The 27,672-nt window shown below is 51.6% G+C and overlaps 10 protein-coding genes across 10 annotated transcripts; 4 read left to right on the top strand and 6 right to left on the bottom strand.

Annotated features, from left to right (window-relative positions):
* Positions 1 to 2,077: 2,077 nt before the first annotated feature.
* CCOS01_08300 (ABC transporter) lies at positions 2,078 to 4,063 on the bottom strand (the record flags this gene model as incomplete). The annotated part of the gene is made up of 3 exons (XM_060456461.1): positions 2,078 to 2,204; positions 2,263 to 3,404; positions 3,497 to 4,063. The coding sequence occupies 3 exons, from the start codon at positions 4,061 to 4,063 to the stop codon at positions 2,078 to 2,080; spliced, it is 1,836 nt and encodes a 611-aa protein (XP_060312735.1).
* A 1,532-nt stretch (positions 4,064 to 5,595) lies between these two features.
* Positions 5,596 to 6,476, bottom strand: CCOS01_08299 (uncharacterized protein; the record flags this gene model as incomplete). The annotated part of the gene is made up of 2 exons (XM_060456460.1): positions 5,596 to 5,854; positions 5,950 to 6,476. 2 exons carry the CDS (start codon positions 6,474 to 6,476, stop codon positions 5,596 to 5,598), a joined length of 786 nt encoding a protein of 261 aa, XP_060312734.1.
* Positions 6,477 to 7,541: 1,065 nt separating this feature from the next.
* On the bottom strand, positions 7,542 to 8,786 carry CCOS01_08298 (uncharacterized protein; the record flags this gene model as incomplete). The annotated part of the gene is made up of 3 exons (XM_060456459.1): positions 7,542 to 8,178; positions 8,231 to 8,460; positions 8,526 to 8,786. 3 exons carry the CDS (start codon positions 8,784 to 8,786, stop codon positions 7,542 to 7,544), a joined length of 1,128 nt encoding a protein of 375 aa, XP_060312733.1.
* A 1,464-nt stretch (positions 8,787 to 10,250) lies between these two features.
* Positions 10,251 to 10,846, bottom strand: CCOS01_08297 (uncharacterized protein; the record flags this gene model as incomplete). The annotated part of the gene is made up of 2 exons (XM_060456458.1): positions 10,251 to 10,724; positions 10,808 to 10,846. The coding sequence occupies 2 exons, from the start codon at positions 10,844 to 10,846 to the stop codon at positions 10,251 to 10,253; spliced, it is 513 nt and encodes a 170-aa protein (XP_060312732.1).
* Positions 10,847 to 14,070: 3,224 nt separating this feature from the next.
* Positions 14,071 to 15,286, top strand: CCOS01_08296 (oxidoreductase; the record flags this gene model as incomplete). Its single annotated transcript, XM_060456457.1, has 2 exons — positions 14,071 to 14,114; positions 14,239 to 15,286. 2 exons carry the CDS (start codon positions 14,071 to 14,073, stop codon positions 15,284 to 15,286), a joined length of 1,092 nt encoding a protein of 363 aa, XP_060312731.1.
* Positions 15,287 to 16,108: 822 nt separating this feature from the next.
* Positions 16,109 to 16,511, top strand: CCOS01_08295 (uncharacterized protein; the record flags this gene model as incomplete). Its single annotated transcript, XM_060456456.1, has 2 exons — positions 16,109 to 16,186; positions 16,251 to 16,511. 2 exons carry the CDS (start codon positions 16,109 to 16,111, stop codon positions 16,509 to 16,511), a joined length of 339 nt encoding a protein of 112 aa, XP_060312730.1.
* Positions 16,512 to 18,505: 1,994 nt separating this feature from the next.
* Positions 18,506 to 19,067, top strand: CCOS01_08294 (uncharacterized protein; the record flags this gene model as incomplete). Its single annotated transcript, XM_060456455.1, has 2 exons — positions 18,506 to 18,707; positions 18,778 to 19,067. The coding sequence occupies 2 exons, from the start codon at positions 18,506 to 18,508 to the stop codon at positions 19,065 to 19,067; spliced, it is 492 nt and encodes a 163-aa protein (XP_060312729.1).
* A 246-nt stretch (positions 19,068 to 19,313) lies between these two features.
* CCOS01_08293 (tannase and feruloyl esterase) lies at positions 19,314 to 20,923 on the bottom strand (the record flags this gene model as incomplete). Its single annotated transcript, XM_060456454.1, has 3 exons — positions 19,314 to 19,607; positions 19,663 to 20,403; positions 20,459 to 20,923. 3 exons carry the CDS (start codon positions 20,921 to 20,923, stop codon positions 19,314 to 19,316), a joined length of 1,500 nt encoding a protein of 499 aa, XP_060312728.1.
* Positions 20,924 to 22,157: 1,234 nt separating this feature from the next.
* CCOS01_08292 (uncharacterized protein) lies at positions 22,158 to 24,072 on the top strand (the record flags this gene model as incomplete). Its single annotated transcript, XM_060456453.1, has 7 exons — positions 22,158 to 22,197; positions 22,252 to 22,380; positions 22,443 to 22,471; positions 22,549 to 22,579; positions 22,627 to 22,906; positions 22,957 to 23,083; positions 23,134 to 24,072. 7 exons carry the CDS (start codon positions 22,158 to 22,160, stop codon positions 24,070 to 24,072), a joined length of 1,575 nt encoding a protein of 524 aa, XP_060312727.1.
* A 1,317-nt stretch (positions 24,073 to 25,389) lies between these two features.
* On the bottom strand, positions 25,390 to 27,560 carry CCOS01_08291 (ankyrin and HET domain-containing protein; the record flags this gene model as incomplete). The annotated part of the gene is made up of 2 exons (XM_060456452.1): positions 25,390 to 27,221; positions 27,290 to 27,560. 2 exons carry the CDS (start codon positions 27,558 to 27,560, stop codon positions 25,390 to 25,392), a joined length of 2,103 nt encoding a protein of 700 aa, XP_060312726.1.
* Between the last annotated feature and the right edge of the window lie 112 nt (positions 27,561 to 27,672).

The following is a 27,672-nucleotide window of genomic DNA, read 5'->3' as shown; positions in this document are numbered from 1 at the left end:
GCCCTGACCAAGTCACCCAACACTCGTTGCTCCCGTTGTTTTCAGACGCCAGCCGCTGGAAGACTGTAAACCACGACCAGCAACCGGCGAGAATGCAAGAGATGCACCGCAAAGGATCTCGTCAGCTCTGCAATCATCAAAAGGGAAAGCCTCCAAAGAAGCCTGGGATATACGGGAGTAGCAAGCCACCCATTTGTACTTGCTGCTGATACATCTCCCCAAATGACCGTCGGCTCACACAAAACCCTTCTGGGAATGGCCTCAATTGCTCCCACATGATCAGAAATCACCATCACCTCGGCAATCAGGTTGCGAAAAAAAAAAAAATCCCGTTCAGTGACGAAGCAGATATAACATTGATATTTCGCACAAAAAAATCCGTCTTGTGGGATTATCTCAGTACATCATCCCTTCTACGCAACGAAGATGACGCACAGGACTACCTCACCTAAGATAATACCAGATGTTCTGGACCGAATCGCGTGGTGTGCACCGGCGATAATCGCCCCCTACCGTGGACGGCATCGGTACCTCATGATGGATCACGAAGTGGGTTTCCCAGCGACTTCTCAAGTTCCCGCCCTCCGAAACCTGCTGCAGCGTCAGCCCCCAATCGAAAACAAATTGAACCTTTTTTTCCCACTTTCCCCCCGTCAGCCTTTGGATTCAGGGTCGAACCATCCTCCCCTTTTCGCCCTTCTTTTCCCCCGTCCCCCGTCTCTCTCCCATCTCATTCTCGCGACCACGATGTTGACTCAAATGTCAATCACGTTCCCCTTCACAGGTATCTCTAACAAGTCATCAAGAAAGAGACATCTACCGGCAATGCCAGGAACAAGGTAGCCTTTGTGCCTGGAAGTACCAAAAAAAGCCAACAACATGGTAAAGGTAATTAGGGGACTTGGAACATGGGCATCCATGATCCATCCTGACAGAAATTGGTAGCGCATCGCACCCTCGGCTATGTACCTAATCAGCAAACTCGACCCCAATTCCATCACGCATGGAGATTCTCCCGCATCTCCGGCAAACGAAAACCTGTGACCGTTACGAGCTCCTATTGATTTTTCCTTCCGCTTATCAAGTTTTCTCTGAATATCTGGGTAAGGTAGCAAGCATCTATTGAAAATATGATTAGCATATCTTCAGGACTTTGAACAGCAGAAACCTGATCACGTAAGATACCAGACTCCCACCCAACAACGCCGACCCCGTCTTTGCTTACCTCATCCCACCAGATCCCCAGATACATGATTGGCTGCCCCTTGCTCCAGAAGCACCCAGCTCCGATCTAGCCGTTGTATCCGGGTCAGAGCTCCCGTGCGATTTGGATCACGTGCAAGCTTCGCCTTTCATTCATCTTGCTCTCCAACTCCTACTCTGTGATTCGCGAGCTTTTGCAGCCTCGTATGCCATACCCCTGGGGCATGTCTTGACCTTTTTCCCTCTAGTGTCACCGTAATCCAGCCACGGTCATAGTATCTCTGACGTAGAATCTGGGAAAAATAATAATCAGAAAATTGATTTGACGCGTAAATAGCAGTCTACTTGATTCAAGGCATCCACAATCGCCAGTTCATCTCTCTCCTATAGCCTTGCATTGTCGACCACAGTATGGAACACATCACAATCGTCTCAAGATCAATTGCTTCTTAAGTTGCTCAAATCAATGGCTCATGGCCTCTATTGTCCTCGTCATCTACACAAAGACGATGGAAAACAAGAAAAAAAAAAAGTTCGCAGCTGCAGATATCTATCTATCCCATGCCGTGCCAGCAGCCGCCCTGATGGATGCTGATGATGTCTTCCCCCGATGCCGTCCCATGCCCGCTTCAATCTCTTTTCCCACCGTTTCCGCCGTCTCGAGAGAGGGAACGAGGGGGGTATAGGTTGTCCGTTTCCCTCATTTCCGCAGCAGCCCATCCGGCTTGGTCGTGACGGTCATGGCGGCACTTTTTTTTCATAAAAGTCATGAACAAACACTTTGTTGTTCTATTTTCCTCCCGGGGAGAAAGAAACCATACGCTGGAGAGGGAGATGCATCCGAAACCAAATATGTCGCGCCACCGAAACTGTTTTAGACAGCGCCGGTAGAAACCATCTTCTTGCGAAGGTAGTTCTTGTACGCTCCGATGGAGTCGCCCCAAGGCTTGATGGTCCGGTCCTCGCACACGAGAATCTGCTTGGCAATCTTGTCAAGAAGTCTATGGAAGAGTTAGTATCGAGAACATCTAAATACACAAGCAGAGGGTGGATTCTTACCTGAAGTCGTGGGAGACGACGATAACACCACCAGAGAAGGCGTTGATGGCCTCGGCCAGGGAGTCAATGGTGGGAATATCCAGACCGTTGGTAGGCTCGTCGAGCAACAGCATGTTGGGGGACTCGATGGCAAGCAGAGCGAAGACGATACGGGACTTCTGTCCGTCGGACAGGGTGCCGATCAGGGAGGTCTGGGCCTCACCGGTCAGACCGTAGCGGCCGAGTTGCTGGCGCCAGTACTGGTAGTCCTGGGACTTCTCTGCGTACTTCTCACGGACGAAGTCCAGGGCGGACTTGGTCAAGTCGAGCTGCTCAGCGCTGTGCTGGGAGTACAGACCAAGCTTCAAGTGGGTGTGGCGGGTGACGGAACCGGCGGTGGGGGAGAGCTTGCCGGTCATCAGGCGCAGCAGAGTAGACTTGCCAACACCGTTGGGTCCGACGAGCGCGGTACGGGAGTCCATGTCGAAACCAAGGTCAATGTTACGGTACAAGTCGTCCTTGGGGTCGCCAGAGTAAGAAAAGGTAACGTCGTCGAAAGACAGAACGGGAGGGGGGAGCTTCTCGACGTCGGCGAAACGGAAGGTGAAGACTTTATCGGGGATGACGGGCTGGATGAAACCGTCGGCCTCCATCTTGTCGAGAATCTTCTGACGGGACTTTGCCTGTCTGACCAAGTTGGCGTAGGTACCGGCGCTAGCAATGAACTTCTTGATGTGCACAATTTCGTCCTGTTGCTTCTGGTAGGCCTTCATCTGGTTCGTCTCCTGCTCGGTACGGGTTCTGTCGTAGATGTCGTAGTTACCTCCGTAGTAGAGAAGCTGCTTGCCACGCATGTCGATCATGGTGGTGCAAACACCGTTAAGGAAATCCATGGAGTGGGAAACGAGGACCAAGGTACGATCCCACTTCTTCAGGTACTCCTCAAGCCACACACAGGCCTCGAGATCCAAATGGGCAGTAGGGTCGTCGAGCAACAGCAGCGAGGGCTTGACGAACAGAGCCTTGGCAAGGGCGACACGCATTCTCCAGCCACCAGACATGTCCTTTGTCTTCTTGTGGATTGTGACCTTGTTGAAACCCAGACCGGTCAAGATAAGGGAGGCGCGGGTAGCGAAGGTAGAGGGGTCCATTTTCTCCATGTGCTACGAAGGCTGTTAGATCATGATCGGTTTCTAGAGGTCTTGGCCTAGGCTTTCAGGTCTAGGCAAGCAAGGGAAGCGGAAGCGGAACATACCTCGTACAGGTCCATGAGGACAGGTGACTCGGGACCCTCGTCCTCGAGAATCTTCTCGGCCAACTTGTCGAGACGCTCCATCTCGCGCTCGGCCTCAGTAACGACCCATTCAAGGGCACCGAGCTCGCTGGGAGGAGCACCCTCGTTCAAGAGGTAGATATCGACGTGCTCGGGAATGGGGAACTCGCGGGCGGCAATGGCCTTGAGAAGGGTGGACTTTCCGCAACCGTTCTCTCCCAAGAGACCGTATCGGCGGCCATAGGTCAGCTCGAGGGTGGTGTCGTTGAAGAGGACGCGGCCGTGGAAGACGAGGGAGGCACTGGTGATCTTGACGTCTCTGCTAGCCTGGGTGGAGGCCAGAACACCGGTGGTGACACGGTCAGAAATGCCGTGCTTGTCCATCTGGTCGGCGAGGCGCTTGACCTCTTCCGAGTCATTGTTGGCAGCGATTTCATCGCCGTTGACCGATGAGGCAGTCGTGCTGACATTCTTAGAGCCCTTCTTCTTATCGAGCTTGCCCTCGGCGGCCTTCTTGGCGAGTCTCTTCTCCTTGGATGAGGAAACCATGATGACGGTGGTTTGTGGTTGATGGCGGGGTTATTTTTTTTTCCTCTAAGCGATGGCGGGGAACCTGTGGTCGCCCAAAAAGAAGACGGAGAAAAAAAGGAGGGGGGATAAGGATACGAAGAAGACCTTTTCGTGTTTCCTAGTGATGCGTCGACGACCGTAAAAGTGTCACGCAGGTATCAAGTCGGCGATGAAGTCGACTGGGAGAGAGAGAGGAGAATTGGGAGGATGAGGCGTGTAGGAGAAAAGAAAAAATTCAAAGGTTGACGTCTGGTGGCAGGGTGACCACACACACAGAGAAAGGGACAAAGAGCGGCGGTGCGAAACACACACCCACCACCCCTCCCAGGCTGGAGAAAGGATGATTTTGGGTGGGGAGGGGCAACTGGACACACTTCACAGGCTCACACACAGCGCAGCGCTGAGAGCGGACAGCCCGCTCCATGCTGCGGCCAGGTTCCATGTTCGCAGAGTTGGTACCTTAGGTAGTGGGGCAAACGACCTCAAAATTTTGAAAAAGCTGATAAGCGATAGGGTAGCGAGGCGATAAGGCACCAACAAATGCAAAATGCATCTCCTGTGCACCGTGCTATCTGCTCTTGCCCACCTCAGGAAACAGGTGTGATGCAAGCACGAGTAAGCGGTACGTACCCCGACCGCCTTCTCCGTTTGACTCCCAGACAGTGACTCTTGCGGCAAGAAGGAGGACCTTTTCTTCCTGCCTTCCTCATGGTCTTAAAGTGCCTGGTATCTTTCCTTGCCATTTCACGCAGGTGCTACATTGGCATGTTAAGGTAGTTAGTTCTTGGTGCCTTACCTAATAGAGTCTTGGCCACTCACTTGCAGTTCGAGGCCACCTTTCACGCGGTGTTTCCTGGGACTATTCTTACACGGTTCACGATTAATTGGGCACCTATCTCCTCTCATCTATTTCTTATCTAATCGTAATCATTCCCTGGAACTGAGGGTGGAAATGGGAAAGCTCAGCTGTCCCGCCCAAGACCCTCAAAGACCCTCAAAGACCCTCAAAAAGAGACCCTCCTCAAGGCTCAGAGACCCAGCCTGACGCCACTGTGCAGCAACACGGAGCCGCGGGGCTTGACGTCACGCGTCACGTGCTAATCCGCCTGACTTGATTGGCAGGGCCGAAACACGAGGCTGCCAACACCGAACCGGCTGAGGGCAGGAAGGAGCTGTTTATGATAGTTTGATGCTTTTGATTATTGTCCATTATTTGCTGCTAAATGATTGCCATACGTACTCCATATATCCCTGGGTATCAATCCAGCTGCTGTTAAAATCAAATGACGCTTGTTTCTGCGATGATCCTGCGGAGGATCCAGTGTTCCTTCTATCAATCCTTTCCGTTATACTTACTTTAGGTAAAGTAAGATGAATAGTGCCTCTTGAGCATCCATTCTCGATGTGTTAGAGAAATTACTCAAGTCTTTGAATCAGACTCGGAGCCTCTGTTTTGTTTCAGAGAGCCAACGTTGCGGCTTGTGTATGTGTTTGTAAATGGCCGGCCCTCTTCAAAACCTCGCCTGTCGACTACTATAGTCTCGAGCAACAGTAACCGTCCCGTCTGCTCCGGGCACGAAGCGAACATAGTGGTTCGCAAAGTAAGATAGAAGCAGCTTCCGCGGCGAGAACATCTCCCACGGCGTCGATGGCGGCACGGGCACCATCTCGCACAGCTCGCCCCTCGGGATGAAGACGACGTCAGAGTAATGCCGTCGCACATTGTCGACCTCGACAATGGCAAATATGAAGAGCGCAAAGTGGATCATCCTGCGAGTCTGTTGTTAGCCGCCATTCTCAAACTCAAAAAGGGGGGCGATATCTCCAGGCTCAAGCCAGAGAGGCGACAAATGGGAAAGACATACGTCAAGACAAACATGAAGAAAATTACCGCCGCCATGGTATGCGTCTGCCGCGGATCAACACCACCCAAGGACCCGCCCCCGTTTTGATAAAACAACCAACTCGAAATCACAATCCCCATAAACGCCGCCGTCGGCACCCAAATCAGCAAATGCGCAGCCACGTGGGCGCCCGGCTTCCCCCAACTGAACTTTGTACTCCGCGGCAGCTTCGTCGGATCGTTCTTCGTCCACCGGAATCCGCGATCGCGCACCAGCATCGCACCTACATCGCCCGCGCTCCACAGCAGCGCCAGAACCGCCGTGGGACACCCGAAAGACCAGTTGTCGGTGATGAAGGCGTCGTCTTCCTTTTGGGAGGCGAGCGAGGCGAGGATGATGACGGCGTCGAGCATGGAGGCGAGGCGGAGGAGGAGGGTGGTGCGGTACATTGATCGGTTGTAGGGGATCGCAGTGAGGAAGTCGCCGTGGCGTTGGCCTGTGTCGGGCGGCAGGGTCGTGATGTCTGGATGGAGCGGCGTGTTGTCCATTTTGATAGAGTATTTTCGGAGGCGGAGAGGTAGGTCTGCATCGCTGGTGATCGTCTAGGTCCTCCCCTTGGCCCCTTGGCGAGGGGAGGGGGTGTGTTTCCTTTCGTCTCTTCGGAGCCCGCGGGATGGGCGATTCTTTGGGGGATGATCGCGTGGTTTATGATGGCGTTGCCATTGAGGCTGTGGGTGATGCTCGAAGGTGAGTGTGTCGGAGGAGTGTCGTCTAGATGGCGAACAGAAGAAATCTCGAATGGCGCTCGGCTTCTTGTTCTGCGTTAGAGGGGCTGGGTTACGCGGCGAGGTCGGCAGTGAGGAGAATGAGTGTCGGCGGCGGCATGTTCAGGTCGCATGCGTTTTGGACCGGGGATGGAAATCGAACGGCGGACGACAAGCAACTCGGGGGCCGATGGGCCAAGGGGGAGCAGCCAAACGTTCGAACCCTGGGAAAAGATCAGAGGGCACCAACAGGGGGGCTACAGTACGTACCTTAGTACACTAGGTACCTTGCCATGATCCTTCAGGTACACTACCTCACACTACAGCGCACTACAGGGGGCACTTATTCCCCAAAGTCCATCCATCTGAGGTACCGTAGCCAGTCAGATCTCTGTATTGTGGGCTCTCAGTGGGTCTGAGGCTCGTGTCGCTGGTCCTGGGTAGGGCCTGTCACGGCGCGACGAGCCCCTGACAGCCTGAGTATTGGCGACGAGCTAGTGCTGCGCCCTGCTTTGCGCTCAAGGGCTGGCACTTTTGATCGACGCCATCTGAGTTGAAATGCCCGAGGATTTGGGACTGGAGTGAATTGATTTCAATCCTAAGCTATTCCTATGATTGAGATTGATGATCTTGCGATTGCAAGATGACTTGGAGACGAAATTGAATGAAAATAATGAATCAGGAGAATATCATGAGATGCTTATTCCTAAATGAGACTGTTCTACGCAGCCATGAGATACCCCCCCAACGCCGTCCCACCTATCATGAAAATGCTACACATGAAATGAGTGAGAAATACACTCAAATGAGGTATTCCAAAGTAAGGTATACAGATGCCACGGAAGACAATTAGATAGACCTCGTCCTGCCGGCACTCCCACCCCTCGAAGACTCCCCCATCACCACCGGCATCTGCGTCATATTCACCCTATACTTCCCCTCCCTCGCGCTCGCATCAGCCGGTGTCATACCAGTCACGCTCGTAGCAAACTTGAAATCCACATCCCCCGGCAAAATAAGCTGAGGCTGCGCGTCACCCCGTCTCATCCGCTCCAGCTCCTCCGCAGAAGGCTCATAATCCGCCGGCGGGGGCCGCATATTCGGCCGGAGATGCCGGTCCCGACTATCACCGCCCGCCGGAATCGTGCGCGATGGGATACCTGCGCCCGGTAAAGGTTTCCGTTTGATAGATGACGCCGAAGACGGGGACTGATCGCCGGGCCGGTCGGGTAATGGCGGAGGCATCTCTTCTTGGAGTTGGGCAAAGTGGTGCCGTAGGGAATTGTTGAGCGGGCTCTGCGGTGAGCGCGGGAAGGATTGGGCGCGCGTGGATTGGGATTTCCAGGTAGGTAGTTTTGGAAAGGGTTTGGCGACGACGTAGACTGTTTGGCCTGTTTCTGGGATGTACATCACACGCGGTCTGCGCCGGCGGATCTCGCGGCTGCGTTCTATACAGGCGCGGATGAAGAGTGCCATGTGGATTGTTCTAGAGGAAGTGTGAGTATGGCGAGGGAAGGGCGAGAGAAAGGTGTGCTCACGCGCTGAGAAGCATAAAGATACACTCTACGAGAGCAAGATTTAGCGGGTTGTTTCCTATCTGGTCATCCTCTTGGATGCCAAGCTGGAAAGCCAGCCAGCCTCCGCCAATGAAGCCTAGGATAGAGATGATGAGTTCCAGGCCAATATGAGCCTTTGGCGTGATGCCGCGTCCGTGGCGGGCGCAGATGGTGAGGAATTCCCCCAAATCCCACATGAACGATGGCAAAGCCTAAATTTCGTCTCATGATGAGCTTCCTGCTGTATGAGATGAAAGGGCAAGTGACAGAAACTTACTCCTGGCAGACACAGCCAAGGCCAGACACTATAGTTATCCCAAGGCGGGTACCCATACCACGCCATCATGATTATGAGGATGATGGCGCATAGCAGCGTCCCAACCAGACGGGTCACGATCTTGCAGACTTCCCATCGTCGGTCGCCCTGGTTCATCCACCGCACGTTGGCCGGGTCGATGGAGGCTGTCGGCGACGTTGGCTTGACGCCGTCCCCGTCCGAGGCGAGGGACTCGAGCTGGTACGACTCGGGCGCACTCATCTTGCGTCTACCGTAGGACGAGCATGGATGAGATGTGTGTGTGCACGTCGCCTATCCTCCACCCTTTGCGTCGTCGTTGCTGGTGGTGTCGAATCGTCGTTGATCAATGAGTGAGGTGTAGTTCCACAGTTGACGTTCCCAGGTCCCGTGTCTCGGTTTGCCTTCCGTTCCGGGGCATCGGCAGCTCAACCACCCGCTGAATAACAGTAGAGACGTAGGAGAGAAGCGCTGAAGGAGAAAAAGAACAAGCTTCTTTGCGGTAAGGTTTGGCGTTCTTGTCCTGACTCGTCCCGTAACAAGGGGGGGCGGCGTCAACGGCTGCGCCTCTTGTGGCACGTTCTCGGGTGATAATGCCGAGTCTGATGTGTCCAGTGAGCAGGCCAAGACTTGAAAAGGCGTTGGACGGAAGAAATGTGAAAGTAGGTCTGATGTTGGAATAAGACTCGGATCAGCCCTTGTCGCACCTCTCTTCCATCGTTTCAATGGAAAATTCCATCGTCTCCAGCAGTGGGAAAATTCCCCGGGGAAGGGAACGGCGCGGCATCATGCAGTTAATTAGCACTGACAGATTTAGGCAACCGTATTCTTGACGGCTCCACTCGCCTTTCGGGGGCCGACCGAATCCGTCCCTCCCTCTCTGCAACCGTCACCCATTGCTGAACGGCTCAACAAAGTTTAATACGCCATATCGGGGAACATTCGTTGACGTGAACGGAAAACGGCTCATGACCATTCTCATGAATTTTGGGACGGAATGAATTGTAAGGTATCCTACACAAATTCCATGATGTGCAGGTCAGGAACACTCACTCACCCATACATCTCACTCAAGTGGTACTTACTTACTTACTTACACAGGTCAGTCATGAGGGTAGGTAGGTAGGTAATCAACCACCTTCACCAACTGGTCCACCCTGCCTCAAAGAAATGATGCAAATCGAAGCCGACTTGCTCTATAAAGCAAAAACATGCGATAGAACATCAAAATTGCAAAACAATTGGACACTGTGGGAATTGAACCCACGACCTTTCACAAAGGCGCGTTCCTATCGGAAGTGCGAAGCGAAAATCATACCCCTAGACCAAGCGCCCGATGCTGATGACAAAGAAGGTCTGAGGTTCGTTCAAGAAGCTCACGTGTCCCGTGCGCGCAAACCTTCGCCTCGAGTGCGCTCGAGTGCGTCCTCAAGGGTCCGGATGCTCGACAGGACGATGTTGAAAAGCGATGGTGTTATTTCTGGTCCAAATCGCGTAGGCAGAAAATTTTGCGGAATTGTTTGTCACAATGGGTGGCGTAGAGTCTCAGGGCATCGTCAACCTCCTTTCAGTTTGATAATCCCCTCGCAATTCTCATCAATCACACTGTTGGGGAATATTTTGGTATTCCATCGGCGCCGATTCTCAGGTCATTCAACAATAGTATTCATACAGAGATCATTAGTCATACGCTGTATCAAACACATCCTACGCCTGAACATCGCTCTTCAACTTCTCGTACACAGTCTCTCCCCCAACCTCAGTCTGTCGGGGCCCAGCATCCCTTCCAGCCTTAGTCTGGCTCTCCAGCAGCCCCTGCTCCGCCACACGGCCAGGGTCATTCTCGCTACCGACCTCGGCGTTGAAAGCAGCCTGCACTCCGTCCTTGGTATTCGCCGTGTCGAAGCCCTCGGTGATGTTCTTCCCGTGGGGCCCGTTGGGGTCGCGGACGTATTGGTTGTTCACATATGTCGGCGCTGCGGCGGCCTGATCGGGGTTCGATGCGGCGCTAGACCCGGGAGTACCGCCGGTGCCGTTTCGGGAAGAAGCGGCGGCGGTGTCGACGTTGCGGTTGGAGGCGAATTCGCCGCCTTTGTTGGCGGACTCGGCTGCGAGGGAGCCGGCGGGGACGGGACCGGTTGCTTCGGATCGGGTGGGACGGACGTCGGCGCTAGGCTCAACCTGTGGTTTGTGTCAGAGTTTGGGTTTCCGAGAAAAGGTTGTTGAAAATAGGCTTGCGTGACTCCAGGGTTGTCAAGACATACCTTGGCGCCAGCACTAGGAGCCTTGTACTGAGCAGACATTTTGATAGGGTACTGTGGTGTTGCTTCGAGTAAAGATTCTAGGGGACAATGTTTCGCTGGGACACAAGTCGTCTTCAATGTTTCGAATGTAGCTATGAGAGTTGATTGTCTTTCCATTTCTTCATCTCATCGAGGTTTCAAAGCTGCCATTTAAACATCTTTTAACCCATGACATCATGTTGAGCTCTTCTCACATCAACTCAAGCCGGAGATAAACCTCCTGTCAGACACGCCGCACCCACAGTGGGATGACTTCAGATCCCCACAACATCGCCCGCAAGACAACAGCATGTCGTGGGATAGCCACCAAATTACATCATGCGGTCGCCCTATTCTCCTCTCAACTGCACGCATCGGTGATCGATATGACTGAACGATAGAATGAGTCGCAATTGTGACAATTTTGAAACCTCGAATCGTCGACTGCAATCTCATCGGGAATACAGTTGATCGATTTGGGCCGATGCCTCGGTGGAGACCGGTGGACACACCGACGCAAGCTGGAGAACTTCAGTCAAGATGACGAACACTGCCCTTCCCGCGGCTATCAAGTGCCAGATCCATGATTAAATATCTAAAGTGTTCTATCGCATATCGCAATCTTCTTCAAATCTCATTGCAGTTGTTCTTTCTTACCAGTATGGGTATGTTTTCAAGTTCGGTCAAGTCAGAAATTGAGAGATAACCGTCGACTTGTTTTGCTTCTTAACAATAGTTACTGTGAAATCAGCTTTCTGCCCTTCTTCAAGACTCTAGACATGACAAGGATAGTTGGCTGTCTGAAGACCTCCTTCCTTGCATAGAACATATGGCCATCCCTCTCAGATCTCTTATCAACGCCTAATTTGAAGAAGGGCTTTACGCCAATTCGGACCAGATTCACCAGAATATCATCAATTGCAAAGCGGATCACTCATGTTGCGTACCGAGAGGCTAGATCTTGGATCACAAATCCTGACTAATTCTTTTCCAAGTGCCCATACGGCGGTAAAAGCCTGGTCCGGGGAAGGAGGACTGCCCAAATCCCCCAGCGTTGACACAAATGCATCAACAAATATCACTATTGAGGCTGTATCAGGATTCTCGCTGATACTTCAAAGACAAAGGCTGCAGGAGAGCGGGGTGACGCACCGAATTGGGACAGCCGGCGGCTGGCACCAACACTGGACTTAGAAAGGCACAATCGCAAACCAACAAAACCATCTCAATGAGACAGGCCCTCAATGAGTGCCTCTGGCGCAGGCTGCAGGCCATGAGGCATGGCTTTAAGGGGTCTTGTTTCGTGTTATTCTCATAGAAGCCAACAGGCGTAATCCACTTTCTGCATGCAGCCGACCTTTTCTCATTACAGCTTGGATCTACGACACTGACGGCCCTTGGATACCCATGTCAATTGGCAGCGATATTCCCTTCTCAGTAGCAGGTAAAAGGAGGAGTGCGGTTCCCTCTGGCGTGAAGAATTATCGGATTCTCTAGGAAGTTTCTCCTTCTGGCAGTCGAAAACCGTGAAATAAGGGGGAATTAAGTGTGACTTGAATCACCCACCCTCAATATAGAATCCATGGATCCCCCCCCGCGCAATACAATTGATATTCTCTCAAGGTAGTCTGTAAAGCCTAGGTACTGAAAATCATATTAGTACTGTCGTTGACATTCGACAGACCCAACACTTTTTTGGCAAGCATTGTGGTTCTTCATCACGGAGATGGACCGTGTCAGGAATGGACTGCCCAACACCGCTCTAGAACTGACAGCGCTACCCTTCACATTCGCTATGGTTGCGACATTTGTTTGCTGGCACCCAAAGCCGGCGATTTCCTATCCTCGGTACATCGAAACCAAAGTTTAGGACGAGAGGTTGTTCACTTTGGACCGGAACAGAAGCTTCGCCAGATCTCATGTGAGTTTCCTAGATCTCTCCCAGTGTCAATCAACAACCAGCTACTTACATCCTCGTAGACGCATGCACAGCTTCAAAATTCATGGCACCGTCCACCTCTCGATGACGTTCCCCCGCGGATCTTTCGCATAGACGCATACTGTGCTTCTTCAAAAGGCTGGGCGACATGATGCATCTTTGTTCCAACGGGAAACCAACCAAACAGTAACAGTAAATTTGCGATAGGTTTCCCTCCGAGCTGTGGCGACTTATTAACTAATGTACTACCCTCTTGGGGGTGTCTTCATCGTTGCCTTCAAAGCTCCCTGCATGATCGGATGGCAACTTCAATTTCCTACGCCAACGGAGCAGCTCATTTGGAGGCTGGCTGTGTCGTACCACGTGTTCTTCTGTATGCACAGGGCCTTTCACTGGCTCTAGGAAGATCCGAAATGGCATCGTGCGCAGAAGCGCCTGCATGGCGTCGTCTAGGCGTGTAACAAGTCGTTGACGCGGATGTTGAAGTCCAGAGCTAGTCGCAAGAAACCAGGACCTCGTCCGCTTGGACAAAGGATATTGTCTATCGATTAATGACATTGGTTTGGTCTTGAGTAAACAACTCTGCGGGAAAGAACCCAACCATGGCGCGCCCTTGTTTGTGATTCTTCATCCTGGGTTATATGTATCATGTCGATTCTACTTCCACGTGAAAGACACTGTCTTACTCTGGGAGTAGCCCAAAGGGATATACCTGACTGGTAAACAGTTTCTCCCATTTATTGAGGAGACGTGGTAGTACGGCATTGCGACAACAAGTAGAAATAATGATAACATGGCTATAAGAAGACAGATTCTTTGGTCTCACCGAGGCTATGTTGAGTCAAGTCACTACATGAAAATGAATGAAGAACACTACCAATAGGCTCTGCCTCGGTGAAGAGGGGCAGCTCATCGAAATCCCAAGGTGACCTATTTAGGCAACTCTAACAGTCCTTCACGGCCGGTAAACCCGGTGTGTCAAAGTGGGCGTTAGCGTCGCCGTCCGTGACCTGACAGACGCGCCGAAAATGGGGCAATTTTCTCCGTCGTCCATTGAGAAAAGCGCCGAGTCCTTCCTTAGTGACGCAATGGGGTAATCTTGGCCCGTCACTCCACCAAAGCTCCAGTTCCCTCCACGATTGCCCCCTCGTGCCCCTCATCGCCTTTCATGCTAAAGTGATCCAGCTCGACGATAGCTATATAAAGCTGTCAAGCTCACGACATTTTGTTTAAGTCTGTCGTACGAGGAAAGCTCACAGTTTCTCGGACTCATTATACAGTGTAATAAGAACCCACAAGAGACAAGATGGCAGCAGGCAAGACATTCAACGTTGGAATCATTGGATATGGGTAAGTGAGACCGTCTCTCAGTCCATGTCATCCTTGCTACAGACCCCCCTTGCATGCTTTCGGAATAGACTCACTCTCGGCGCGACTCACCGAAGACGCCCACGTGCTGACCGACCATCTACAGACTATCCGCCAAGGTTTTCCACATCCCTTTCATCAACCTCACACCTCAGTTCAAGTTGCACAGCATCGTCCAACGGAAGCCCACAGCCTCCTCCTCAGCACCAAATGACTACCCTGAGCTGAAGCACCACACCTCCCTGGAGCCCATGCTCCAGGACCCTGATGTTGACATCATCAACATCCTCACACCACCCAACACTCACTTCAGCTTCTCCAAGCAGGCTCTGCAGGCCGGCAAGCACGTTCTGGTCGAGAAGCCCTTCGTGCCCACCATCGAGGAGGCCGAGGAACTCATTCAGATCGCTAGGGAGAATGAACGCCTCATCTGCGTCTATCAGAACCGTCGCTGGGACAGTGACTTCCTCACGGTCAAGAAGATGATTGCCGATGGCGTCTTTGGCCGTGTCTACGAGTTCGACACCCACTTTGACCGCTTCCGCGCCGACCGCCCTACGTCATGGAAGGGTGAGCTGACCATGGCCGAGGGAGGCGGCGCCCTGTTCGACCTGGGATCCCACCTCATTGACCAGGCCTACAACCTCTTTGGCATGCCAGAGACCGTCTACGGCAAGCTCGTCAGCCAACGCGACGGCAAGTTCGACCCCGAAGACCCCGACAGCGTGCACGCGCAGCTCTGCTACCAAGACGGCCTCATCGTCAGCGTACGCATCGGTGTCATGAGCGTCGAGACGAGCCAGCCTCGCTTCTGGGTGCGCGGCACCAAGGCCAGCTACCACAAGACCTGCCTCGATCCGCAGGAGGACCAGCTGAAGGCTGGTGCGAAGCCCACCGATCCTGGTTTCGGTGTTGAGGACCCCATGAACGGCGGAAGGTTGCTGCTGGTCAAGGAGGGCGGCCAGGTCGAGGAGCGCATGAAGCCGACGCACAAGCCGGAGACGTACCTCAAGCTCTTCGAGGGATTCGCCAAGGCTGTTGAGACTGGAAGGGAGGAGTACGTTCCTGTGCCGGCGAGAGAGGCGCGGGATGTCCTGCGTATTATCCACGCTGTCAAGGAGAGCGCAAAGTCGGGACGCGAGGTTCGGTTCTAAGACATTTGATAAACTCTGAGATGTCTCTACCGCATGGTCCGAGGTTAGCCGCCGTCGATGGTCTCGGGGAGCCGATGCGATGAGGCGGCCGTGGCGTAGCGTGCCGAGCCGATGGGAGAAAATTAGAGCCCGTTGACGCAATACTAGCAAGTACTAGTAAGTCACGTACAAGTTTGTCTATTTTGGAAGGGAGAGGGCTCAGGTACTACTTACATGTAGCGAGTCTGTCTTATTATAGCGGTTGCGTCTTATAGTAATCGAAAACGTATTTCATGTCAGCTCGTTCCGGTATGCAGAGTTGCCGTTTATGGAAGTTTAGTCTCAGAGACACCGGAGGGCAAGGTCTTGGAGGTGCCCGCAACGGGGGACAAACACCGCCGATCTCCCGCAACGCGCGAAGCCAAGACCCCGACGACACCCAAAGGTGATGGCGCCTGCTGGCAAAAAGAGAGTTCTGTCCATTCGCGTGAGAGATTTGATCTGGGATGAGGGAGAAGTTGCGCAGGAATCTGGCTGCGCTTGCACTTTGACCGGGCTGGGGATGTCTCAAGGCAGGATCTTGGCACACGGTGATGGCGGCCCCTAGATTCCTTCTCGTCGTGATAACATCCGGTGAACAGTCGGAAGGTGTGATCGAAACCCCGCATGACGGAAGGAAATGTCTCGAGGTTATATCGAGTTGAGGAAGAGCGGTGGAGTATAAAAGGCAGTCGAGATGGCCAGTGGTTGCATCTATCCTGAGATATCATCAGCAAACTTGCACTCAGGACCATCACAATATCCCTAATTCATCTCACCAATACCTAATACATAATCTTCAAGATGCGCTTCAGCCTACTCACCCTCTTCTCTTACGTCGCCAGTGTCCTCGCTGGTCGATACATCGTCTTCCTTGCCCCGGTAAGACCCTCAGTCTGGACTGAGCTCCATCGTGTACCGTCCTGATACTGACTACCGAAAACAGGCAACCAACATTGACCAGTTCGTCGACAAGCTTCGCACCCGAGATAGCGATCTCAGGGTCATCACGAAGTGGACCGGCACGACTGCCGGTCTTTATGGTGTTGTCATCGACTCAAACGTGTGGAATGTCTGGACTCTGCGCAAGTTCCGAGAGGTCAGGCTGGCCGAAGAGGACAGGATTGTCACGCTTACCCCTCTGCCGACTGCAGGCTTGCCCGCGGAGCCAGAAGACACCCCATTCCCCCTTCCTGGTTGGAGCTGAACGGGTTAATCAATTCACGAGTCGGTGTGGAAAAACAGTCTGCATCCGCGGATTAAGGAGACAACAGCAAGATTGGGACCTGGTACATCAACAATTTGTTGGTTTCTGGTTCGAATGAATCGGCGAAAAGGGCGGAAACCAATACGAAGGATTCAAAGTTTAAGTGGCTAGCTTTCGTGGACACCTTATGTTACTTAGTCAGGACGCAGAATGGGAACCGTTACCTAATTTGATCTCATGATGCTTCTGCCCGGTGGAAATAGCTATGCTGCTCAGGGTTCTCCATAGTCCCATCTCTTGTCTGTACTACGTAGTGATCCGTACAGTATAATTGTTCATGTATTTCTTACCAGAGAGGCATGCAAAGCGCTCGAACGTCGTGATATCCATTTGGCGAGAAACTTCGTGTCCATTGCTTAAGACACACTGAAGATATTGAAGGCTTATATAAAAAATCCGACAAGCGTCTTTCGAACCTGGACTTCAAGCAACAGTGTCACACACTTGCTGATTGTGCACATCTAGGTTCCACAACTCCTAGTTGTCATTTTGAGGCAGACCCGAAGGCTGGGATGAGTTCACGTAATCACACTTGTGTAATGAAGTTTATAATATGGATTGCGGGAACTCACACATCCACCGCACTTGAACTCTTGCGGGAACACCTGCCTAAGTCCGGCTGTCCGTCAGCTTCCGTCAGTCTAGGTAAGGGCGTACACGACGAATTACGACTGAAATGTACGCCCCGAGTCTTGTGTCACCCACAAGCCATCAATCTCTACTTGCACTAATACAAAATTTCGACGCTGCCCAAGAGGCTTCGTCCACACAGTTCTCGAACAGCTGGATAAGAGATGTGCTTGGGATGGAATTTTTGCAGCTGAAGCAGTTCCAACTGCTCTGTATTAATCAGTAGTGCGCGCGCCAGTGCCTGGATACGCGCGTACATGCACGGCAGATGAAACGCCCCCTGATGACTCGACGATGCCCCGACACCGGCGTATCCGGGCCTCTGTTAAATGCCAACGGCCTTTTGTGGGTGAGGCTGCCGTTCAACCGGCTGGGCAAGTGGGGGACTCCTTGCCTTGTTTGACATGAACTGGAGTTCGGACTGAGTCGAAGTGTCGATCTTATCTATGCTTGACATCTAGCGAGGCTTTGCGAATTAAAGATTCGGGTTCGGTATGCCGGGTTATTGTGATTTGGGACGGGTGACGGCACGCCGCACGACATCCGTAACTTCAGAGACAAATGGAAGTCTTCGCCTAACTTATCACTTTCGTCTGAGCCTGCCATCGAATGATGGCTCTGTTCTAATGTCGGTAGATGAGTGGGTATCCACTCACCGTGGGTAAGGTGATCTGGACCCGGCTCTACTAGGTAGATCAAGTGAATGACTTGTGAAGTCACTTACTACCATGGACGCGGTAGGAACCACAACTCACCAATCTTGATTATGTCTAGTTTCGAGAATATTGACTGCCTCCTCCAATCGAGGCAGTACAAATACTCGATTTCCAGAACATTGACGAGTCTGACTTGGGGGCCCCTGACTCGCTCCATGGAGCCGCAAAGGTGATTGACTATTCGAGGCTCGGGTAGGAGGAGGTTCCGCCGCCACGATTCGTGCTATGGCCATATGGGCAGATGAAGTGGGCGCACAGGCCGACGGATACAGGGACACCGGCACTTAGCCTAAAGTCTAATAGAGATATCACATCGGCCGAGAGACTGAATGAACCACGATGAACCACTGATTGATACGGTGTAACCGTTGTACAAGCTAAGTCGGGTATGCCCGTCTTGTCAAATTCCTTCGAGTAAGTGTTGTTAGTCCAATAATAGCAATCGTAAACGCATCTATAAGAGATGATTGTTACCCAGATTCTTTGCAGCTCGTGAACAGAGGATCAACAGATTCGTTCAGTACACTCTTTGGCTTGTAGAACCCATCACACTCTTTCGTTACATTCGTTACTTACACTCTTTCCAAAATGCCTTCGCTTTTCTCCGTGGTTCTTGCCAGCCTGATGGCCTCTCCTATCCTGGCCGCCATCTCTTCCCCCAACTATGTCCCCTTCGAACTGGAGAAGCGCGACTGCGGCTTCAGCTACTGCGATTGCCAGCGCGTTCAGTGCAGACTTGATTTCTGCTTCGACGACCATGTTGATCCTTGGATTCTGGTCGACAGTGCTAGTAAGTCTTCAACATGCTCAATATTCGACCTTTCTTCCTTGAACGAGTCGCTGATCTTCCCGTCTCATAGTGAACGGCTACTACGGGGTTGACTGCGGCCAATTCGACAACTGGGCGCGCAACGAGCCCGCCGAGTACTGCAACAACGGCCTCCGCAAGGGCAATGCTCTCTTCTACATCAACCGCAAGTTTGGATCCCTCGGAAAATCCTTCACCGTCAACTACAAGAACACCAACGCGGCGGACCCCCACCGTGGCTCTGTTTCTGGCAGCTGCTACCCTGTCCAGGACGTTCAGTGCAAATGCCACTCCAGATACAACGCTGAGAAGCACGACTGCTCGAACAGCTGCAGTGACTAGACAAACACTTCACAGGAAATGATGTAACATAACTTGGAGAACCTGCTGTATGGCTTGTCCGACTAAGTGGGTGCGCTTGAGATTTCGGATGTGTGCTGCAAATGATACCACAAAGACATAGAACTAGAGGATCCAAATCCATGACAATGAACGGCCGATTGGCCAATTCATCCAACAAAAGAAATGATCTTGAGTGATACCTACGAACTGTCTTCGCATGACCATCATCGTGTTCCCAGATTCCTATCACAGTTCGAATCGACAACGCTCTTCTGCGGATATGGGCACAATATGCGGTCTTGAAGGTTTCCGTCCGGAACTGTAACCCTGACTACCTAGTGTATGGTCCGGTGCTGTGCCATTCTCGACCCATGCACGGAGTTGACCAAATAGACTAGTTGGCACTCCGCTCCTCCCTCCACCGCAATGGCCCATGCCGGGTACCTCGAAGTGGCGGTAGAAGTCATGAACTCCCGGGATGAGATCAGATACTCTGTTGTAGTACTTGGTACTCCCCTTTGGAGGGAGAAGCCCGTCAATCTGTGGGAATGTCAACCCTTTTCACTGCCCAGAGGTGGATAAGGGGTTGACTTACGAGGCCGTGAAAAGTAATCAGCTTTCCTCCGCCATCACGAAAAGCAGAGAGGTCAGGGTCATCAGTGCCAATAATCGAGTTGTACCTCTGCCGCCCCTGGTGTGCCATCCAGTCAAACTCAGCTTGACTGACGTGAGAAAGATCAAAATTTGGATCCCTTGCGACAAATAACGAAAGCCATTGCGTAGCAATGGGCAATGGCACACCTCTGCAAGACCCTGTAGAGCAGTTGGTGGCAGCGACGCCGACAGCCAGATCAGTACCGGGGTTTAGTCCTGGCCACAGCTGTACGCCGTGGGAGTTGCGCATCCCCTGCCACGTAGCATTGACTACAGCTGCTGCTGCACGACTAACTTCAGGTGCGTCAGAGCAGTTGATTGCTCGACCGACCATCTTGAAAGGATTGAATGCATCAAGGCACGCATCGACTTCACTGATGATCCCGTCTTTGACACCGTCTAATCCATCACAAGCAGACACTGCCGCGGCCGTGATCGCCGCGAGTTCACATGCATGAGGGTACTCCCCGATCATATTCATGTACTGCTGAGGCCAGAGCATGCTCGGGAAGAAATCGGTCCATTGAATCCCTGGAGCACCGGCCGCGATGCCATCATACTGAGTAGGATACCGCTGGGCTAGCATGAGTCCTTGTCGGCCTCCTTGAGAACAGCCATTCCAGTAGGAATAGTCTGGTCCGCGACCGTAGTAGGACCTGATGAGAGACTTTCCAATGATTGCCTGCATGCTTCAAGATTAGAAGAGTCAGTTACGCCAAGGTGGTCTATCGACTTACTCCGTCATTGAGTGACACAGATGCAAGGTTCTGCAGATTGTAGAAATTGACGTTTCCGGGGCTGAGAAGTGCCCAAGGACTCGCGTCCAAAGAGTTTCCCAACCCAGCGTCGGTCGTGGTCGTCGCATAGCCGTCAGCTACTGCTCCACCCATGGCGCTGTAAAACGGTTCACTGCGGCCTGCAACCCAACCGCCGCCTCCGACAGCCTGAAGGCGACCATTCCATCCTTCAGCGGGAAGCCACGCCTCGAAATTGACGATATCACCTTGACCCGGGTGGGTGTAGGTTACCGTGATGTTGCAAAAGCTCCCGTTCTGCACTTCGACTGACGGCTGGGTGAAGCGAACAGAAGAAGGAACAGTGATGGTGTAGTTGGTGACAAGATTTGTCTGCAGAGACAGAATCTCCGCCCCAAACAGTGAAATGTTCTCAAACGTTGCGGGGGCGCAAGAAAATGCTGACATTTCGACTGGAGATAATTTCGTAATAGATAGAGCGACAAGGAAGGTCACGGCGATGCGAATCGCAGCACATCAAGAAAGTCACTCTTTTTAAAGTGCAGCTTACTTATACAGACGTTGTACCCAGTCTCTTCCCCGTATTAAGGAATATGACGAAGTAATTCGGGTAGGATCTTCAAACCTCCCAAAGCTGCCAAGCGCGAGAATGTTGAGCTGATTTGCGCACATTAATCAAGAATTCAGCCATTCAACGCGGCTGTCAAATCAGGACCGGCTAATTAGGCTCCTGAAAAACACTCACTGTCACCTAATTCCCTTGATGTTTTCAAACAGGATCCGAATCGTAGTCCCAAGCGCTCCAATGACTTCAAATTTGGTGTGGTAGAGAAAGGCTTAAGATTTCGGTGCTCAATGATTTTCGCCTTGACGGGCAGTTAACCCAAGCACAATAGAGTTATTAAGTGCATGAGGGCTGAGGTCAAGTGACAACATTCAATTACGTCCAAAGACTGCCACCGCTAATGTGCAGTGCATGTAGGTATTCAATTAATGAAATGAGTCCTATACCAGCATTTTTCAAGCTCAACCAGATTCGGGCGTATAAGCCCCAGCAGATAATAGGAAGCTTTTCACCTTGATCTGCTTATACCTATGTTGTAAAATTACCTACTTGCTTGAAGAGTGACAAATGTAGATCGAAACATACGTTCTTCTACAATTCATGGACTACGGTCTGCTTCGGACTTATTATCAAATACCCACGGCATGCAGTCCGCCAACCTCAAACAAGAAAAAAGAAGAAAGGACTTTGGACTGAGCAATTTGAGCGGGCGAGGCCGGTCTCGGACCAACTTGTCATGCGAGCACTTGCATCTCGGAGAAGCTCATAAAACGACGGACTTACGAGAAACGCAGGGCTTACCTTCCGAAGTCCATCAATGCTGACAGTAAGAAGTGAGATCAGAGACACCAATCAGGCGCTGCTCTCGTATCGCCTCGCTTATTTATGTCGTGGTTTCGCTGCTAGGTGCGCTTGGCTGGGTGCTAGTGGACGCCACAGCGGAACAGCGGAAGTAGTGGCATGACTTTCAGCCCTCAAGGTTTCAAGAGTTTAGGTGCCCGCATTGCATACCACGAGAATCGCCAAAGCCAAAATAACTAGATATGGCGCGTGGTTCCCTGGTGACTCCCGGCTTGAGACATCCTGTGTATTTTGAATGACTTCAATTGTGTCACAATGGACCCTTCAAGGAACAAAGTCGCAGTGATCGGACTCGGTAAGTGTAGTAAACCTGTCGATGAAACCAGTTGATTATTCTGACACAGAGTAGGTGCCTTTGGTATTGTGGCTCTGAAGAATCTTGCCGAAGAGGGTTTCGAAGTGACCGGATTTGAGCGCAACCCCTATGTTGGTGGTCTTTGGAAGTTTACTCGAGAGGACAAGACTTCTGTGTTGCCTAGTGAGTAGCACGATGCTCCGCCTGCCATTGCATTTGGATCATTGTTGACTTACGTACTACAGCAACTGTCGTTAATATTTCAAAAGAAAGAGTAAGATTTCTCTCTCTAAAATGTGCAGACGAGAGACTTGGGACTTGAAGTAGTTAATGCGACTGACACTTCATCAGGGGTGTTTCACAGACTTCCCGTTTCCTGATGGTAAGTCTGTCAATTGGACTAAAAGCTAGCACTCTCACAACTCAAAGCGACGACCAGTCAACCTTCGGCCGAGGAGGTGGCGCAGTATCTGGAGGACTATGTCGATCACTTCAAGCTGCGATCAATGATGCGTCTCAACACAGTTGTCACTCATGTATCGCATGATGATACTCTCAACAAATGGATTATTGAAATTTCTGATTCGCCAAACGAAATGTTCGACAGGGTCATCATCGCGACAGGAATGAACCAAACACCGAACTATCCGAATGTCAAAGGGATTGAGCAGTTCAAGGGCGAAACGCTCCACTCCAAATCTTACAAAAGGTCAACCACACTATTTCAGTCTGGTCTTTCTTTGCTAATGAGCAGTTTAGCCCAGAGAACTTCGCAGGGAAGAAAATGTTGGTCTTCGGCTTGGGAAACACCGGCGCTGACACTGCAACATCACTTGTGGGCCATGCAAGCGAGATCTATGTTTCTCATCGAGAAGGCGCTCTCATCGTAAGTCATGGACCCCAATCTATTGAAAACCAGGTCTAATCTGCCATAAGCTTCCTCGAACCAACAAAGGCCGTCCGATTGACCACACACTTAATATTCGCTTGATCACTTTCCAAAGGCTCCTCGAGCGGTTCTTCCCTAATCTATCTGAACGCCTTTTCAATGGATTTGTTAAGAAGCTGCAGGATTCTGCATTCAATATCCGTCCTGAGTGGAACCTCTCACCAGCACCTTCGATCAAAACTAGCACCCCAGTCGTCTCAGACGAGATCGTCCCAGCGCTTGAGAGTGGCAAAGTCCACTCTGTCCTAGGTGTCAGCTGCGTAACCGGGCCGAATGAAGTTGAGTTGATTGATGGAAGGACTTTGAATGTAGATGCTATCATCTACTGCACTGGATACAAACCCAACTTTAGTCTGTTGGATCACGAAGCTGATCCAACGGCTGTTACCACCCCGAAGTGGACTGCGTCCCAGGGGTCTAGGGGCAAACCGCTGCCTCGTCTGTATCAGAATGTTCTGTCTCTCAAGTACCCGGACTCACTCGCATTCATGGGGTGCGTGGCATTTGCCACGGGGGCATTCGTTCTATATGACCTGGCATCCATGGCTGTCGTGCAAATCTGGAAGGGGAACTCGGATCTTCCACCTCAGCACGAGATGGAGCGGGCGGTTGACGAGCACCATGATTGGCTGTGTAACCTTGCAAAGAAAAGTAATGTTCACCCGCAGCTTGTCAATGGCCATTCTTGGTCAGCATGGGCGGACAAGATGGCTGGAACTGGGGTTGACGAATATTTGGGGTGGGGTTGGAAGGGATGGCGTTACTGGCTCAAGGATCGATCTTTCTGCAACCTTCTCATGGGTGGTATCTACAGTCCACATATCTACCGCTACTTCAAGGGCAAGCGAAGTCGGTGGGATCGAGCGAGGGAAGAGATTGAGAAGGTGAACGTCAACATTTCTAGAAACAGGCCCAAAACCGAATAGTATAGAGCCTGCTTTGTCGTTTTGGCTACCTAAGTCAGGTACGCTGGGAACATCTTGTAACTAGCCTTCCAAATCCCTATTCCAGTCATTGACTCTCTCCTTAGCCTAGAATAATAAATTCCTGTTCACTGAGTCTGGCCTATCAAGAAGCTGCTTCAGCACGAGGTGCAGTAACTCTTGGTGCAAGTCGGGTTCAGCGATATGACAACGCACCATACTGGGAAGGCTCAATTCCGAGCTGCAGGACGGCGAGGTCGGCAATACCCGGAGCCAGTAGTGACGTAGCGGGCTGCAGCTTGATCACACGGATCTCGTCTCTACTGAAAGGAAGCACATGGTAGACTGGTGCGAGTCAGTGGCTGAATCGATTTCAATTTCTCTCTTCACTCAAAGGCAATCGGACCTGATTCGGTTGTCCGTCGTCCATCGTTAGCGACACCCACTTCGATGGGCTCGTCACATCGAATGGATGTCATTGGCTGTGTTTGCCAAAGCAGAACTGTTTTATCAGTCCAAGTGCTAACCAAGAAGATCTGAAAATGACGGCTGGGTGACAAGATGTATGTTCTGTGCAACTTACGCTTTTTGTTTGGTTATCAGTCAATGGACACACGCTCTCTGATTCCGCATCACTAAGGTCGTATTGTGGTCCCGTGAGTTGCATGAGCTGCGGAAGGAGATATGACAAGGGACATTCTCTCAAGGAGGGGATGTGGACATGCTTGGTCTCTTATGCAACACCAGCCCTTCGCTGTCATAAAATTACAGATGGAAGCCCCAAGGACGATCATGACAACTCCATGGAATGGAAGATGATGGACTTTTGCCGCCGGCGTTATTGTCGCAAGCGCGCGAATAAAACTCTACGCTAAGCAAGAAACTGTATTGAGCGCTTCTGACTGAGCGCTTCTGACTAGAGTCACTGGACTCTTCGGACCGCAGGGTTGCCCAATCGACGGTCGAATGCGGAAACTCAGATGACCATGGAAAAGACGAAACTGGGTCGGAATGTAACGTGTCCTGGGCTTATTTTGCGCCAGGATTAGACAATTTTTCGATTGTGACTTATTGACCGGCGTAACAGCGACGACTGAGTCGTCGAGGTGAAATTACAGGATGGTTTTTTATGCGACTGACAGCTTCTGAAATGAAGATTTACGAAGCGATAGAGCGAGCTTGTAGGAAGGAAGCACGAAGAGTGACATTTGGGTAAAGTAAATCTCGCGAGAAATCGAGACTCCAATTGGGTGATGAGCTGCCGAAGGATAAAATACCTCGATAATGATACATGCTCAGCTTCGTCTGCTGATATCTTCCTTAGATCAATGGGATCTCCTGAACAGCCAAGTCATGACTCTCGCTGGTCATTAACTCCCCGTACATCATGCCGCTGATGTAACAAGCACCGACAAGCTCGAATCCCAACTCTTTCCGCCTCAAAATCACAGGAAAAGGACATCCGAAAAGTAAGGCAATGACATCACCAGATCGTGCAACGACGCTGCACCGACCGAGCTTGTTGTCGTTGGAGACGAACATGCTCGACGCCCGTCCTGCTTTCAACAAAAACTCCTTCATGAATGCTTTGTAATGAACATCGAGCTGGGAGGGATCAGTCCTTTTGATTGACTCGTAGAAGGTGACGTAGGGGAGATCGCTGCCTCCTTTAGAGCCGAAGAGGGCGTTGAAGTCAACATTGCCGTCTTTCTTCCTGGGAAGCTCGTTGCCCATGTATGTCTCCAAGTCTCGCATGAACCCAAGCATGTAATTCAATCGATGATGTTGCTTTGTGGTGGCGCGAGCTTCAGAGTCCTCTTCAGTGTGCCCATTGGTGTCGAAAATGAGACCCTCGAACAGTGCTTCGATCTGAGGCTTGCCTGAAACCATGGGCCGACTTTCAAGCTGTCCAAATCGCAGCACCGATAACAATTCCTTTGGAGTCCGCGCATCTTTCAAGACTGGGACTGTGGTTCGAATCGTGTCGAAAAGATATCCTTCGGCTACGAAGACCCCGTCGGCATCCCCCGTTGAGTGTTCTTTTGAGTACGCTCCCATGAAGCGTTTCCCTTTGGTGGCATTGAAGGTACCTGCATTTTCGATACCGTAGCCAGTGTAGATATCGACCCCCGTCGAAGAGCGAAAGTCCGGAGTCCATGAAGGAAGACCAATATCGGTTTGATCCTCTGGATTTTGAGATCCGGCTAGGAGAAACAAGGCTAAACTTCCTGTCTTTTGAGCGTAATGCCTGGCGAACTCGACATAGATATCGCGGAGCGACTTGCTGTAGTCGACGGACAGATACGGGGCCATATCGCACGTACCCATGAGGGCGAAGAGCTTATCACGCGCCTCGGTCGCTTGTAATGGTCTTGTGAGAACAAGAATACGCTCTAGGTTGTTGAGAGCCTTTGGACTGATGGTAAATTGTGCTGTGTTGAAGAACGCTTTGCGAAGTCGGATAGTCCAGGGTGGAGGGTTCTTTCGGTCTCTCCACAGGGATGACTTGGAGGTTACCAAGTCTAGGTACTTGAGGTTACCGAAGGATGTGCTGAATTGCCCACACTGAACCTGCGCCTTTCCTGACAGGAGGATTTCTTGGAACATCCAAATTCTGCTCCAGTATGGCCGCTCGAGGAGCTCTGCCAATCCAGTCGACCCACGACCATCGGCGCATATCTTTTTCACAACTTCTGCGGTGTCTGCACGTGTGCCGCCACAGCTGTTGGCGAGATTCATACCCTCTTCGGTATCGTGACCAGCCTCGCCAAGCCATATCTGTACACAGGCTGCCTTTGAGTAGATGGCCCCCATTAGAGTCACTTGGACCTGTCGCTCTTCTATGTCCATCTGATTGATGCAGATAGCGTCAGTCCAGATGACAAGCTCTCGGTCCCTGTGACGAAGATTCTGAAGGGCAATAGACAAATTCCTTGTCACCTTCAACTCTGCGTTGTTAACGATAATTGTAACGGTGTCGTTGGGGTCGCCCCATCTGTAGGAGAGAGCGTCGTAAGAGGCCGAGACTCTCTTGGATTCGGGATCGTAGTCAACCACGGAGAGCCTGGCCACAACTTGCGACGAGAATGAAGCGGATGGCTCCACATGGAGAATGCGGAACTCATTGGGGCGAAGAGGAACGGTTTGATACACTTTATTTCGATTACGTATCAGCATTCATGTTGTGCATTTGTGAGAAGTCAATCTGGACCTAACGTACCTGGATGTACATTTGGGAGGGGTAACGCGGGGTGTTTGTCCGCATCAATAGAGGTTGTCTTTCTGATTCGAGTAGTCGCTGAGGTGCTTGCTGTTTTGAGCACTGTAATGGCTCGAAAAGCGAGCACAATGGCGTGAAGATTGGCGGCAGGGCTAGCTGGAGGCCTCGATACTGACGATACTGGCGATACCGGCGATACCGGCGCCGGTGTATTGTCGTGTGAAGCCACACCCTCTTTCCGCAAGTCTAGTGGCCGCAAAAGACCGATCATGATGGCGGATAAGGACAAGGAAGAGAACTTGGAAAGTGAGCGCTTGATGTTGAGATAGACGATAAGTAGGGCAACAATTGTACAAAGCTCCTTACAGCTTTGCCTCGAGTGG

Source organism: Colletotrichum costaricense (genome assembly GCF_030867565.1).
Source record: "Colletotrichum costaricense strain IMI 309622 chromosome Unknown Scaffold_8.1, whole genome shotgun sequence".
Lineage (NCBI taxonomy): Eukaryota > Fungi > Ascomycota > Sordariomycetes > Glomerellales > Glomerellaceae > Colletotrichum > Colletotrichum costaricense.
This window is presented reverse-complemented; position numbering and strand designations above follow the sequence as displayed.